Source organism: Notechis scutatus, chromosome 3, assembly GCF_049901735.1.
Source record: "Notechis scutatus isolate UNSWTSFEM ecotype Mainland chromosome 3, rNotScu1.2, whole genome shotgun sequence".
NCBI classification, from domain to species: domain Eukaryota; kingdom Metazoa; phylum Chordata; class Lepidosauria; order Squamata; family Elapidae; genus Notechis; species Notechis scutatus.
In genome coordinates, this window is record NC_142011.1 from 50,162,122 (window position 1) to 50,178,268 (window position 16,147).

The 16,147-nt window shown below is 40.1% G+C and overlaps 1 protein-coding gene across 5 annotated transcripts in view; it reads right to left on the minus strand.

Annotated features, from left to right (window-relative positions):
* The window catches only part of BLTP3A (bridge-like lipid transfer protein family member 3A), a 61,624-nt gene that overhangs the window by 4,931 nt on the left and 40,546 nt on the right, over positions 1 to 16,147 (minus strand). For 2 of the 5 annotated variants that reach the window (XM_026680363.2, XM_026680362.2), the window contains exons 16-20: positions 13,556 to 13,707; positions 13,305 to 13,455; positions 12,096 to 12,361; positions 649 to 757; positions 164 to 279 (exon numbers count right to left, since the gene is read on the minus strand). In XM_026680363.2, coding sequence (XP_026536148.2) covers positions 164 to 279; positions 649 to 757; positions 12,096 to 12,361; positions 13,305 to 13,455; positions 13,556 to 13,707 — 794 coding nt within the window. Of the gene's footprint in view, positions 1 to 163; positions 280 to 648; positions 758 to 4,035; positions 4,489 to 9,269; positions 9,486 to 12,095; positions 12,362 to 13,304; positions 13,456 to 13,555; positions 13,708 to 16,147 lie in introns of those variants that run through there. The other 3 variants (XM_087959813.1, XM_087959812.1, XM_087959811.1) reach the window with 3 other exon arrangements.

Genomic DNA, 16,147 nt, shown 5'->3' on the forward strand with positions numbered 1-16,147 from the left:
GGGGAAGCTGAAATGAGGGTTTTCAGAAGCAACCTATTTATGGTACTTACAAAGAAGTAAATACCCCCAGAAAAAAATAAACATGGGTACAGAGAATATATTTTGTCTACCACCTTTTCTTTCGTGATTGCAAGCTATTTGGTAAGGGGCATATAGGGCATACCTCTGGTTCATCATCACTTCCCGCTGAAACTCTAGAGATTCTCTCTACTGGAACATGCTGTTTCTTAAGATTTTTCTGGCCTGTTTTCTGGGTAGAAGATTCTTCTCTCTCTGCAGCTGGAGAGTAAAGTATAACACAATATCTCTGCAATTACACAACAGTAATTCTTCTAGCTTAGCATCTCCACTTTTTTGAACTGAGCAACTAAATATAATGGAGTCAGATCGCTGAACGACAATATTTAACTGCATCTCTGTCGGGCTATATTAGAACTTACCTAATGTACTACAGTGCAGCAGATACAACAAAGAGAAACTGAGACAGATTATAATAGTTTTCATCAAACTGACACACTATATGTGTACTACAATCTAATATCGGCAATTCCCAGACATAACACATTTCCAACACATAAATAGGGTGCGAGATTTGGGAGTAACTGCAGCCTCATATAAGCCAGTGTTACTGGAATGCAGGGTACTGACCTGTTATATAGAATATTCCATCATCTTTACAATGAAGAACAATGTGGTCCATGACTAAAATTATAGGCAAAGGACCAGGAGTGGGATGATACACTCGAGGACTGTCATCCTTAGAAAAACAAAGAAAATTATCTTTTATTATAAAATACTTTCTTTCTAATTACTTCACTTGACTTATGACCACAATTGAGCCCAAAATTGCTGTTGCTAAATAAGATTAACAAAGTGAGTTTTCCCTCATTTTATGACCTTTCTTCTGCCAGTTGTAAAGTGAATTACTGCAGTTGTTAAATTAGTAACATGATTGTTACGTGAATCTGGCTTCTCTATTAACTTTGCTTGTCAGAAGGTGGCAAAAGGCTATCACATGACCCTGGACACTGCAACCGTCATAAATATGAGTCAGTTGCCAAGCATCTGAATTTTGATCATGTGATGATGGGGATGCTGCAACAGTTAAGTATGAAAAATGGTCATAAGTCACTTTTTTCAATGCCGTTGCAATGGTCATTAAATGAACTGTGCTAAGTTGAGGACTACTTGTGTTGAGGATAATATTCTTATATTAATATTAGTGATGGCTGTTTCTATATGCTGTATTTGTTAAAACTGGAAAAACTGTCAGGTAATAAAAAATGAAATGAATTCAAAGCTGGGATTTAAGGGTGATGATGCACATATACAACAGCTAGAATGGAGAATACGTCTACCACAAGATTGAAATGTTGGGATCTTGGTGTTCGCTGACCTGGTTTTCTTTTCTTACAAAGAGCAGGAGTTTGATAGCACCTTTTCTAACAATTGTTATTAAAAATTGTTATTGAACTGCAACTGACTACAGAAGTTTGGAGAATAGAGAATGGGAGAAAGGTTGCTTATGCAAATGCAGGTTACAAGTACCTTATCAATTAGTAAAGTTCCCTAAATTAGGCAATACCGTCAGTGCTTTGACACCAGAAAGTGGGGTTTTCTGACTTTTTATGATGCTTGTCCTCTTGCCTTGATCAGGAATATTGAATGCCTGTTAAATAGGGCTTGCTTGGATACACTGTGTTATCTTTCGTTGTTCTTACCTGTTGTGTTGTTTTTTACTTATCTATATGTTTGCTTGGGGTATAATAATGAGGTCAGGGCTGACCCCCAATAATCTGGTCAGGGCTGTTTGTTTCCTTTTTGGCCTTTGTTTTTAAATAGTTTGCAGACTGGATTTATCACTGAATATTAAGCAAGCTAATCCGATGTACCGTATTTTCCAGACTATAAGCCGCTACTTTTTTCCCACGCTTTGAACCCTGCGGCTTGTACAACAATGCGGCTTATCTATAGATTTTTCTTCACTAACTGCCATCAGGGGGCGCAAAAACGTGACAGACGCAAGAGGTCAATGCAAAGAAGACAACGCTACCGGTAGTTTTTGGCGCGCTCGACGCAAGCAGCACGACACGCACCTTAACGCAAAATATTTTTCACACCCTCATCATGGAAAGGACACGAAGAAAAGCATATGATGCAGCTTTTAAGTTGAAAGCAATCGATCTGTCTATCCAGGAAGGAAATAGAACTGCTGCACATAAGCTTGGCGTTAATGAATCAATGGTGAGACGTTGGAGACGTCTGGCTGCATGCGAAGAGCAAACTTCTCTTTCTGTGTAAATATCTCATTTCACAACGTATATATCTGCGGTTTATAGTCTGGTGCGGATAATCTATGTAAAAATATTTTTTTCTTTTAAAATTTAGTGGGTGCGGCTTCTATTCCGATGCGCTCTATAGTCCGGAAAATACGGTACCTTTTCTTTTTTCATATGTCTCTCGATGGATGCCATATTTAATGTTACTCCTATGAGCAAATAATTCATGAAAGCTAATACAATCTTAAATTGATCAAACCCTGATATACTAAGATTTTATGTTATTTTTTTACCTGGAAACATTCAGATACTTTTTATTTATTAACCTGGAAATAAGGAGAAACTTTCTGACAGTGAGAACAATCAACCAATGGAACAGCTTGCCCTCGGAAGTTGTGGGAGCGCCATCACTTGAGACTTTCAAGAAGAGATTGGACTGCCATTTGTCAGAAACGGTGTAGGGTCTCCCGCTTGGGCGGGGGGGTCGACCAGATGACCTACAAGGTCCCTTACAACTCTGATTATCTGTTATCTGTTATTTCTCCACTGTTCTTACGTTTCTCCTTCACTAATCATGCCATTCCCCACCAGTCAGTTAGAACTGAAGGAGCTTCTTGAATGAGAAGCAAAACATTTTCAGAGAAAACATCAAGAAAGTCCAGTTACCTTTTGGAAAAAGCACTTTAGGGGCAATTAGAATAATAAAGATTAGTCTGATCTATTTTTCAAAAATATTTAGCACTGCTATAGCAACCAATAGAGAGCCAGTTTGACCAAAAGGTTAAGGAACCAGGATAGAAAATAGAAGATTGTGAATTCTAGTCCCACCTTAGACATGAAAGCCAGCTGGGTGACTTTGGGCCACTCTGTCTCAACCCACAATGCTAGACTCAGGTAACAAGTCAGTCAGTCAATTGATCAACACTTTGGTTGACCTGAAAAAAGCAGATCTTGCACTATGCTAGGAGATAAAGGAGAAGATATAGCAAACCAATATAATCCCTTTTGAATAAGCTAAAGAGCATTTAAATCCATGGAACTTTCCATACAGAGGCAAAGGAAAGACATCTGTAATGTGTTACGGACCATCTGTTTGCTCAGATCAATTTCAGGCTTTCATTCTCCTAATTTACAAAATGAAATTAGAGCTTTGCTAACAGAGGCAAGTGCCTCAGGCTTGAGGCAATTAACTCTACAATGAGCTTAAAAGGCAAAATAACATAAAAGAGAAGAGAAAATGAAGCACTAAACCTTGACTGAAAATGAATTTCAGATTGACTTCACTGATAAATATCAAAACAGACGTATAAATGTATGTACTTTTTTATTAGAAACTAATCTACATTTCAAGAAAAGCACCTATAGTAGCCACCTGACTATTGAACTATTCTGTAGTGAGGGATAAAGTCAGGAAGTTGGGGGGGAAAATCCAAGCAACAATCTTGACAGGAGGAATTTGAATGTACGTATTCATCCTAATTTAAGCAGAAGGAGAATGAGAAGGAAAGAAGCATCATTTTATCAGTTCACCTGAAAGGCCAGTTCCATTAGACTTGCCTCTTCCTGACCTAAACTGTGTCCAGCTGATTATTTAAAAACAATATTTAAATTTAAGAATTTGTGCCTGAATTTGTATTCTCCCCTTCAGTCTTCTATTCTTTTTATTAATCTTCTCATCACTCCTATCACCCACTGTCAGCTGGTGCTCCATTCAAAATCCAAGAAAGAAATCCAAGAAAGAAAGACTCCATTAATCAGAGAAAAAATATATTTTACTGGAAATCAAGTGGTAGCAACAAAAGAATTCTGAATCTGAGAAAATGGGCGCATAAATCACATATACAAAGTAATGGCAATATTCCCACCCCCAATAGTTCAAATGGTTCTTCCAATTAAAAGTTGTGAATATCATCATGTGGACATCTCCAGGTGGTGATGAGGCTTCTGTCCGTTGACCTTGGCATAGTTTGATAAAGGTTTGCAGCTGCGCATAGTATAGAAGAGAAAGCTAAGCAAGGAATAGAAACCTAAGCAAAAATGTACTCTCCCCCCCCCCAGTTTATACAGTTCTGGTTTGTAACACCTCCAGCTCACTTCCCATAGTTTTCCCCCTCTTCCCCCCGTTACTTATGACAGCCGAAAGATGCAAAGCAAAGGGAGAAGATCTTGAAGGCTGACATTTGGCCCTCCTAGAAAAAAGACGTTAGTCCTATAAAAGAAGAAAACATAGAAGGTAATAATCAATATACAGGTAACATGAAGCTCATATTTTTAGGGTTTATCAGGATATTTAGTACGAAATGCTCTGACAAGTGTAGGAGCTCTAACATCCTTTTCATTGACCCATTCAGCTTGGGAAGAAGGAAAATGTTTCCAAGCAACTAAATATTGGAGTCGACCCCTCCGTTTCCGAGAATCCAAAATTTCTTTAACTTCAAAATGTTGTTCGCCTTCAATTAGTAATGGTACAGGAGGATCAACCTGGGCCGGTCTCAAATCAGAAGTACGTTCAGGTTTTAATAGACTAACGTGGAAAACAGGGTGGATCCGTCGAAGAGTTTTTGGTAATTTCAGCTGGACTGCCACAGGGTTTACAATTTGTTCAATTGAGAAAGGTCCAACATACTTTGGGCCAAGCTTTTTTGACTTTTGGGTGGTTTGCAAATATCTGGTGGACAAAAAGACCTTGTCACCCACCTGATATGGTTTTTGTGGAGTTCTCTTTTTATCTGCAAATTTCTTATGAGTTTGATGTGCATCATCTAATGCTTTACGAGTAACCGGCCAGGTAAGCTGGAGTTGTGTTATCCATTCATCTAATGACTGAATGTTAGGCTTCTCACGTGGAAGTTCGGGTATGGGTACAAAGTCTTGTCCTGATGCCACTTTAAATGGAGTAAACCCAGTACTACTATGTACCGAATTGTTATATGCCACCTCAGCAAATGGCAGTAAGTCAGCCAAATTATCTTGCTGATAATTTATGTAACACCTGAGATATTGTTCCAATACTGAGTTAGTCCTCTCACAAGCCCCATTAGTTTGTGGGTGGTGGGTGGAGCTTAAGCCCTGGGCGGAGCCCAATAACTTCAGGAACTCCTTCCAAAAGTTCGAGGTGAATTGAACACCCCTGTCTGAGTTTATGTGTTCAGGAACCCCATGTAACCTGTAGATATGTAGAATAAACAGTTTAGCCAACGTTTTCACAGATGGAATCTTCGAACAAGGTATGAAATGTACCTGTTTGGAAAACAAATCAGTTACCACCCAAATGACTGTGTTTCCCCCACTTTCAGGTAATTCCACTATAAAATCCATAGAGATTTCCTTCCATGGAGCCGTTGGTCTAGCCACATTTTGTAGCAATCCTGCTGGCTTACCAGGAGGCCGTTTGGCTGAGGCACAGATAGAACAACTAGTTACATAAGTTTCAATGTCCTTCTTCAAGGTAGGCCACCAAAATTGCCGTTTAACCAAGTGTAAGGTTTTCACGAATCCAAAATGACCAGCCACTTTAGAATCATGAGCTTGCTGTAATATTTGGCTCCTCGGTTTTTCTGGCACATATAATTTGGCTCCCACCCATGCCAATCCATCTCTAACCGTACAGCTATTTGAGTGAGCAAGGAACCAGTCATCAAGTTTTAGAGCATCTCTTAATTGTGCAGTCAAATCATTCGATAAGTCCATCTCCTTCTTCTTCTTTTGGGCTCTGGTAACCACTGGAGCTGCCAACTGTTTGGTTGGGACAATCGGCCGTACCACTTCCTGGCAAGCACTATTATATTGAGGCAGTCTAGATAAAGCATCCGCCATGAAGTTCCTCCCCCCTGGAATATACTTCAATGAAAAATTAAAGCATTTAAAGTACTGTGCCCAGCGGACTTGTTTGGGGGACAGCTTCCGGGATGTTTTCAAGGCCTCCAAATTTTTATGATCAGTCCACACCTCAAATGGGTGTTTTTCTCCTTCCAAGAAATGCCTCCAAGTTAACAGGGCCCAGCGAACTGCAAAAGCTTCTTTTTCCCAGACAGCCCATCTCCTTTCGGTTTCAGATAAATTATGGGAAGTATATGCACATGGTTGTAAAGTCCCCATCTCATTTGCTTGCAGTAACACTGCTCCAACTGCTACATGACTCGCATCGGCTTGGATCACAAAAGGAGCATCCATGTCCGGGTGCTTGAGTACTGGTTCAGCAGCAAACAGTTGTTTCAGCTTTTCAAAGGTAGCTTGACATTCCCTGGACCACTCCAGTGGCTTACTAGGCTTTGGTTTCACCTCCCCTTTGGTTTTTAGGAGGTTTGTGATAGGCAGTGCTATCTTCGCAAAAGCCGGGATAAATTGTCGGTAAAAATTGGCGAATCCCAAGAAACTCTGAAGTTGTTTCCTGGTGCTTGGAGGGGCCCATTCCAACACGGCACGAACCTTCCCCGGATCCATTTCTATGTCCTCATGTGAGATGCGATAACCCAAATAGTCAATTTTCTCCTCATGGAATTCACACTTGGACAATTTTGCATACAGCTTAGTGGCTCGGAGTTTTTCCAAAACTGACCGCACTAGTTTCACATGTTCATCACGAGTCTCTGTGTAGATAAGGATATCATCAAGGTAAACCAAAACCCCTTTGTATAAATGTTCATGTAACACCTGATTGATCATTTGCATGAATACTGCTGGGGGCCCCTGTAGGCCAAATGGAAGAACGTTGAATTGGAAACAACCCATCGGGCAGTTGAAAGCGGTTTTCCATTCATCCCCTTCCTTAATTCAAACCTGGTAGTACGCTTCTCTCAAATCGAGCTTCGTAAAAATTTTCCCTTTGGCCAGGTGGGTCAACATGTCCTTCATCAAGGGGAGGGGGTACACGTTTTCCACTGAAATAGCGTTCACATTTCTATAATCAACACATAAGCGAAGGGAGCCATCTTTCTTTTCACGGAACAACACTGGGGCCGCTACCCGGGGTCTAGCGGGTTGGATGAACCCACGTTCCAAATTCTTATCGATAAATGACCACAGCTCTTCTAGCTCCCGTGGTGTCATCGAGTACAGCTTCGGTTTTGGGAGTTTCACCCCGGGTAAAATTTCAATACTACAATCTGTTGAACGATGGGGCGGAAGCTCATCCGAGGCCTTTTCACTGAATACTTCCTTTAAGTCCCAATATTCCTCCGGAATTTTCTCCTCCCCCTTCAGTTGAGATCGCCCCTCCCCTTCCAGGCGCTGGTCAGTACGTATGCGCAATGACCCCCTCCTCCAATCGACGTGGGGGTTCCATTTCCGGAGCCAGGGCAATCCCAGTATTAGCGGCCGTTCCATTCCAGAGGAAACAAAAAAGCACAAAGTCTCTCTATGCTTCCCCATTGTCATTTCTATGGGTTCCGTTATGAAATGTGCAGGGCCGCCCCCAGCTACTGATCCATCCAATTGGCAAAAGGCTATGGGCGTTTTTAAGGTCTTTAGTCTTAAGCCCATTTTCTCCACTACTTCCAAGCTGACTACGCACCTTGTGCACCCAGAGTCTAACAAGGCCAGCATTTTCCCTTTGGCTCCCGATGTGGGTACCCTTAACTTCACTGGAATGGTCATAGGGCCCTTGTTTGGACTTACCAGTGAGTCGTCTTCCGATTCGAATTCACTCTCTTCAGAAGAGGTTGGAGGTCCCAGCTCCTCTCCTTTCAGAGGGGCGACCTCTACAACCTCGTCCCCTTTAAGCGCCATTTCGCGAGGCTTCGCTCGGGGTTTTCCAGGTCTTTTTCCTCCTCCTGGAGCCCCCTTGGGTTCCAACTTGGCCCAGCAGTCTGCAGCCCGGTGACCTTCCTTCCCACATCGGAAGCAAGCAGTGGTCTTGGGTTTCGCCGCCATCCCTCCCTTTTGGGGTTTTAAGGCTTCTCGAGGACGGGTGGGGGAGGACTTGCTCCAACCAGACCCCCCCCCCCGGTGTCTGTTTCGGGTCAGATCAATTTCCACCTCTGCTGCCAGCACCTACCACATCTGCAGCTCATTGGGGTCTCTTCTGGCAATGCAGCTTTGGTATACATCTTCATTTAACCCATCCTTGAACGCTTCTATCAGGGCTCCCTGGGACCAGCCTCGAATATGACACGCCAGCTCTCTAAATTCCTGGGTGTAGTTGGCCACTGATCTCCGCCCCTGATTTATGGTCTTCATCCTAATTCTGGCCTTACGTTCAGCAAGTGGGTCTTCAAACCTGGCCCACAGCGCAGTCATGAACAGGTCATAATTCATCAGCTGAGGGGCATTATCATTATGCAAAGTCACCATCCACTTTGCAGATGTTCCCTCCAGAGCCCTCCGTATTCCTCCATATGGCTCCAGACTTGTGCCAGGAAAAATCCTAACTCCTTGGGATCCCCCCCCATATTTTACTTCCAACGGAGGCACCTTTGGAGTTCTTCTGGCAATTACTCCTCCCACTGGGGGCCCCCTGAGCTGCTGCTGCCTGTTGCGCTAGCATGGGGGTGGTGCTCTGCTACTTCTGGTTGGGGCTGCCTCCCCCTCCTCTTCCTCATACCTTTGTTCAGTTTGAGGTTCTCCGATGGCTTCATTTAGAAGATGCATGGCTTAATTTAGTAAAAAGTTCTTCCTTTCCTTCTCTTGCCATGGCTCCTCTCTTCCACGCCGACAGGTAGTGGTCACTCCTGGATGAGGCTTTTCCTCAGGATCCTTCCATCCGACTCCCAGGGACCACTTGGGTTTTACAGCTGGTTTTTCCCCAAGATTTAGCTCTGCTAACAAGTCAGCTTCCCTTGCTTCCTCTAGCAGCAGAGAATCTTGTCCTCCAGTTGCTCCCAGGTCTTCTTGGTCGCTGGCTGGACTTGACATGATGTTCAGACCCCCTCGGAAGAAAATTTATTATCTCTCCGGGTGGGCTGGTAAGGTGAGATTCAGAATAATGTCAGCTGGTGCTCCATTCAAAATCCAAGAAAGAAATACTTAGACTCCGTTAATCAGAGAAAAGATATCTTTTACTGGAAATCAATGGTAGCAACAAAAGAATTCTGAATCTGAGAAAATGGGCACGTAAATCACATATACAAAGTAATGGCAATGTTCCCACCCCCAATAGTTCAAATGGTTCTTCCAATTAAAAGTTGTGAATATCATCACGTGGACATCTCCAGGTGGTGATGAGGCTTCTGTCCATTGACCTTGGCATAGTTTGATAAAGGTTTGCAGCTGCGCATAGTATAGAAGAGAAAGCTAAGCAAGGAATAGAATACTCCCCCCCCCCCCCAGTTTATACAGTTCTGGTTTGTAACACCTCCAGCTCACTTCCCATAGTTTTCCCCCTCCTCCCCCCCGTTACTTATGACAGCCAAAAGATGCAAAGCAAAGGGAGAAGATCTTGAAGGCTGACACCCACCCTCTCCCACTTGTTAACTTTGTAACTGTGTAACTTTGTTGCTTGTATCCTTACTATTTATATTTACTGTTTCCTAGTATGATTTGATTGCTTATTTGTATCCTATGACTATATTAAGTATTGTACTTTGTTTTGACGAATGTATTTTCTTTTTATATACACTGAGAGTATATGCACCAAGACAAATTCCTTGTGTGTCTAATCACATTTGGCCAATAAAGAATTCATTCATTCATTCATTTTAGATTGTAAGATATTAGCTTTTCTCTGTGATGCTTTCTAGTAGGAAAGTGATAATATAACATAAAAAAATTAAACTTTCCATCTCTGGTATTCTTTTTTTCTAAATCAAACCCAGGTAGTCCTCAGTTAATGATGGTACATGGGACTAGAATTTCCATCATTAAGTAATACAGTCATAAAGTGCAGTGTGACCATATCACTTAGAAATGGCAATCCTGGCACTTCACATTGCCATCATTAAGCAAGGATCGTAGGTCATTAAGATTTTCTTACAACCTGCCAGCTCTCAACAAGGAAAATCAATGGAGAAACAGTAGGAATTTGTAATTCCCAGGCAACTTCCCAGCAGGCTGGCAGGCAAATAAGTGGTTGCTGCAAAGTGCATGAAGGGACACTGGGACATGACATGAATGCGGTGGGGCTTGGATTGATTAATGCACAGTCATGAAGGGCTGGTGTGGTGTGTGGATAGTGGGGCTGAGGGTGGGTGCTGCAGGTGGGGGAAGACCTACCTGAGCAACTTGCTACTCTTCCTACTTGTTTTATGTGTGTTCCAAGTAACAACCTCCAAAGAAAAAGACTCTGAGAATATCATCTTCCCAAAGATCCGTTTTATTAGAAATGTCATATTGGCACATCTGGGGAAAACCTGAATCTCAGAATTTCTGGTTTTCCCTAACCCCAAAAACCCAAAATCCAACCCCTGCACCTAAGTATCCATCACATTGTCCAATCCTCACTTCGTTCCAACTGGAGACTACCCCCAGTCATTCCCTCCAGGTGCAGGGTAACATGTCCTTGACTTTCTGAGAAAGGAATGTTGTGGCTAATCTTCCACTGCTCCTTGAAATCCCCCTTCCCAAATTCCCAGGCACTGAATATGGCAACCCAGAAGCCTCAAATAAAAAATGGCTTCCAAGCTGACATTTTCTTTGCTTGTGGGAAGCCAGCAGGGAAGATTGCAAATGGCCTCATGAGATTGCAGGATGCTGCAACCATCACAAAGTGTTATCCAGTTGCTAAATGCCCAGATCGCAATCATATGACCACAGAGGTGCTGGAACGCCAGATTTTGAGTACCGGACATGAATACCATTCATTCAGTGCCACCGTAAGCATGAATAGTCACTGAAAGAACATCATTAATTGAGGACTTCCCCATAGTTCTCAGTATTTATAATTTTAATTGAAGGAAAATTACTCCATCTCCTAAATATCTGAATCTCAATACCATATCTGATTTTTCTAGTTCTTTCTTTGAGATGTAATGGTCAGTACTATAGATTGTTTTCCAAGTATTGCTATATGAAAGTATTGTATAAAGAGATTACAAAAACTTTATATTATTTCTTTAACCACCCCAAGACCAGCATGCATCTGCTGTTTAGGGAAGTTATTGACTTGGTTCAAATTTTTGCAGGATCCCTTTTTTTGTGATTACTAGCTTCAATACTCCTACCAGTGTGTATGCCTACATCAGATTTTAAAGACAAATGTTTCATTGTATTTGCTATTTTGTTGTCAGTCCTTTTAATTATCTCTCTGGAGTCCTTTGGTTTTTTTATTTTTACTACTTTGAATACTTGGTACTATCCATCAGATTGGTTCATCTGTAACTCCAAATCCTTTATTAATTTGTTAAAAACAGATGGCCTAATTTTTTTCCTCCCCACACAATAACAATTATCCCATTATGCTTACATATAGTTATTTATATATACTTCACTACATAGTTTTGCTTTTAAGAAAGTTTAAGTGGATAAGCCCTACTCTTTGTCCTCACAATGAAGACTGAGCATAACAATTTGTATAGGGGAACATGGTGAGATCTGGGTTCTCTGCAAAAGCACTAGGTCACGTATGGCCTGTACATTATGTGTTATTCGCCATCTAAAAGGTTAGTGAGACTAGCTTTGCAAAAACCATAGTTATTTTTCTTCAGCAAGGAACATTTTATTTACTTTACTATGAGTTATCCAAATGACTTTCGGTATAAATAATGACATTCAATATCAAATTATATGAGGATCTTAAATTTTAATTATTTGAGAGTAAACCATTTGTCTAATTTAAATGTTTTATATCAATAACTCTTTCAGGACACTGTAGAAACAAAAATGGTTTCCACAGAAGTTTCCTACATTTTCCAACCTTTATTAATGCTAAGAGTACATACTTACCTTTAATGTAATTTTGGTATTCACAATCTCAATCTTCATGGGAATAACTTCAGGAATGATTTCATCTTCAAGGAAGAGCCCAATGCTAGAAAGAGACGATGTCAGAAGCTCTGCCTCATAGCTATGGATCAGCATATGAAAAAACCCATTTTGGGCAGCCAGAGGTGAGTGCACTGCAGCACTTGGTCCAATTTCATATTGTAAACACACCTCAGGTTGGGTTTGGATAGTTTCAGTAGTTGTAGACCTCTCTGTGTTTGCATCTCCTGAAGAATAAAATCATTCCAACAGATATTTTCAGTAATAATTATAATACTACTATTACTATAAATTAAACATAGAGATCTGGGTGGCAAGGGGAATGAAAGGTTTGTAAAAAAGAGAATGAAAACGCACAACTCTAACTGAATAATATTTTAGGGGCTTAAGGGCATGGCTGGCATTTGAACTGGGTGCTAAGAATTTACCTCTAGAAATTAGATGGGGATAAGGATAAAAACAAAATCGGAATAAAATTATTTAATATATATATATAACAATTTTTTATTCTGCTATTCTTCAAAACTGCAGTTTGGTAGCAATATCCAAGCAATCCCTGAAAATTGCAACCAAAAATTTGGGGACCACAGGCAGCCCTACCCATACACTTCAGTTCTATTCACATCTGATACCAGCAGTTATACACTACAGAAGGTTCAAAAGAAAAGTGCCTTGAATAGAAAATAAGATTCTCTAATTCAGGACTAGTGGATGGGCAATTGTTCCTGTATAAATAATAATGTGCTAAGAAAGATGGAGAGTGGTTGAAGCTAAAAAAAAAACAATTGGCTCTTTGTGCTTCAGCTTTCTTAAGGACATGATAAGAGAAGAGCCAGGATAATCTATGGTAGCAAAAAATCAGCAATCTGATAGCACCTCTCAGTATCAAACAAATGCTTTACCTCCCATTTTCTTCAGCTCTGCCCATTAACACTTAGAATGAAGGATCCTGGTACTAACTCTTAGCATGTCTGAGTTCAAAAATTACCTGCTGTCTTTTTGTGCCCCATTGTTGGTGAGAGGAAGCAAAGCGGGATTATTATTTCAGTATCATTTACATACCGAGACATACAACTGTGCTAGCAGAGAAAGGTTTTATTTACACAGATTTGCACATTAGCATCAAAGCTGCCAAACTGCAGCTAAATACTTTGCTGACCACTAATATACCTGTGGGAGCATTCTGCAGGTACTGCCACATGCTGATATTTCCCAGATGTTGAGGAGTTAGTTCCATAACTTGAAGAGCAAGTGTCATATCATCTCCCTTTGATTCTACTACACAATTCAATTCACTCGTTTTTAACACCAGCACAGAAACCTAAAACAGAAAGCTCAGAATAAATGGAGGCTCAAATTCTCAAATTCTACAGAAAAATTGTTGTCAAAATAACAAGAAAAAAAAATCACAAGAATCTGACCAACTGAGTATTAGGATCCTGTCCACTCAGAGAAGCTGAGCTGTTAACACACGTTGATCCTCTTTCTTCCTCTCCCACTGAGCTTGATCTAATGTCTCTATCATTAGGCATCTGGGGAAGTTGTCCTAAGGTAAGAAGATCAAGACTCGTCTCTGAAATAAAAACAACAACATTTTAAGTATTTTTAGCACAGAAAACATTGCAAGAATTCTGGAAAAAAAAGTCTTCAGTACTAATTCTAGCATGAGTTATCTAGAATTCTGACTTCTTTTGCCCCCAAAAGGAAAGTTTTAAAACTGAAATAAAGAATACTATAGTATTATTATTATTATGCTTGATTGTAGTGAGCCAGCTGTTTAGACTGGATTTGGCATTTTTTATCCGCTTATCCTTCCCAAGGCCTTTGAATAAACAGATGTTTTTGTTTAATGTTGTTAAAGGTATCATTGCAAGTTGTAAGCTGTTCCAAGTAAAACTGCCTTTTTGCAAATGGCTGATTTTGTTAATGCAGATGGTGTTCAGTGATGTTCTAGACTTTTTTGGAATTATTATTACCATAACTACTATTTCATCTATCTCCACTTGCTCCCTCCCTCTCTCTCTCTCTCTCTCTCTCTCTCTCTCTCTCACACACACACACACACACACACACACAAATTAACTGGCTTTCAAGCTTAAAGGAGGCTGAGGACTCAGTCTTCTACTTTTTGGACCACCACATTAACAACTACATCAAACTGAATCTCTTTAATTGTAAAAATAATTAAGAATTCTGTATCTTTCCATAAAAATGAGTAATATTTACACTGGAATATAACAATAAAAAAGATGGATTCAATTCCAGCACAACATCTTGGTAGAAATTATGAATGGTACTTCTAATATTGTCATATTCAGGACTTTTAAATAACTTTATTTCCCTAAATATACTTGTGATTTATTGCCCTCTTTATTCATCAGCCAACACTTGCAGCACATAACCAACTTTCATAAATTTAGACAGCTATGCAGGGTTTGCCCTTGTTAGTCTTTAAATAGGGAACAATTTGTGAAGTTTAGGATTATAGGCTGGATTTAAGAGTTTTATTTAATGGAGGAAATGACTTAAAAAAAACAAAAAAGGTAAAGGAGAATATATGTAGCTTAGGGTGAACTGTGGAATCCTTGGTGATCTCTGAGCTTAGTTGTTTGTTTGCAAGACATTACATTCTCCAACTACATAACATCATCAATGGCATGATGTTAACTAGTTGGGTACTGAAATGTCCATAAGCAAATAACAAAGCTCAGAGGGCACCAAGTATTAAATATAAATCCCATGTTTCTTCATCTCGGGATTTGATTTTCGATTTCCGTTACTTTGGTATGGTTATCAACATCAATTACATGACCAACAAAATCTATGACAAGAAAAAAAATCTCACCATCAAAACACTCAACAAGGAAACTGTGCAAACAATTTTTTTGCGATCAATTTTAGCTGCTCCCAATGGAATTCCAAATGCCCAGTTAAGACTCGAGACAGGAATGCCGTTAATCCAGGACAGAGCCTGGAAGATGACGATAATATACTGGCTTAAAATACAATTCTTTCCAATTGGACTGACCCCCTTAATTTTAACAGATAATTTGTCTTTTCCCTGGAAACAGGCAGTGGAATATAAGTTGACTTCATCTGGGCTCTCTCTACCATTTTTAATATCAATAGGCTATGATCAAGCCAAACAATGAATCATAAAAGAATAAGCGATGTAGAGTTTCAGACCAAAGTCAACACTTATCCCAACATGGCAGAATGTAAATAAATTAAGAGACTTGGGAATCAGCATGTTATCTGCAAAACCTGATTTTCTCCAAGTTGTAAAAAGCATTTTTAAAGCTGGATAAAATACTCTTCCACCAGCAGTACTTCAAGGCAGGTATAATAAAAACCCCATAGCAGAGTGACGTTTCCATGTGGCAATAAGGAAACTGAAACCATCTCACTCATATTACCATATTACACTGCTAATTTCAGAGGAATATAAATATCTGTTTATATTTCACCCCAATAGATAAATTCCCAGGGATATTAGATAAATTTTATCTGACTCATCTTCTACAGAATGACTCACCCACTATATAACCTATGCAGTAGATGAATTTTGTGTTTCCTCAATGGAAATAAGAAAAAAATGGTTAAAGAAGTAGTTGGTTTAAGAAGTTCTCGCTTTTATCCATAATATCACTTTTACATATTTTTTTCAAACATAACTATTTAACAGACCAGATTATATAATTCCCAGCATTACTACTGTCATACCTCCTAGGAGCTGCTAAGAGCAACAGTTCAGCAACATGTAGCTCCCTGCCAATTCCTTATACCTGACAGGTATAGATTAATGCCCACGAGATGCTCTGCTCTAGCTAGCCTTTTAAAAACATATTCTTTGAACTAAAAAATGAAATGGAAAGTTGGCATGATGTAAGAGAAAGAAGTAGCACATTTATTTACAGGATATCTTTGGGCCCAACAGAGGTTCCATTGGGATGATAGATACCAACCATTCTGGCAAACGATTGACTTGTGATGACCTGCCACAGCAGCTGTTT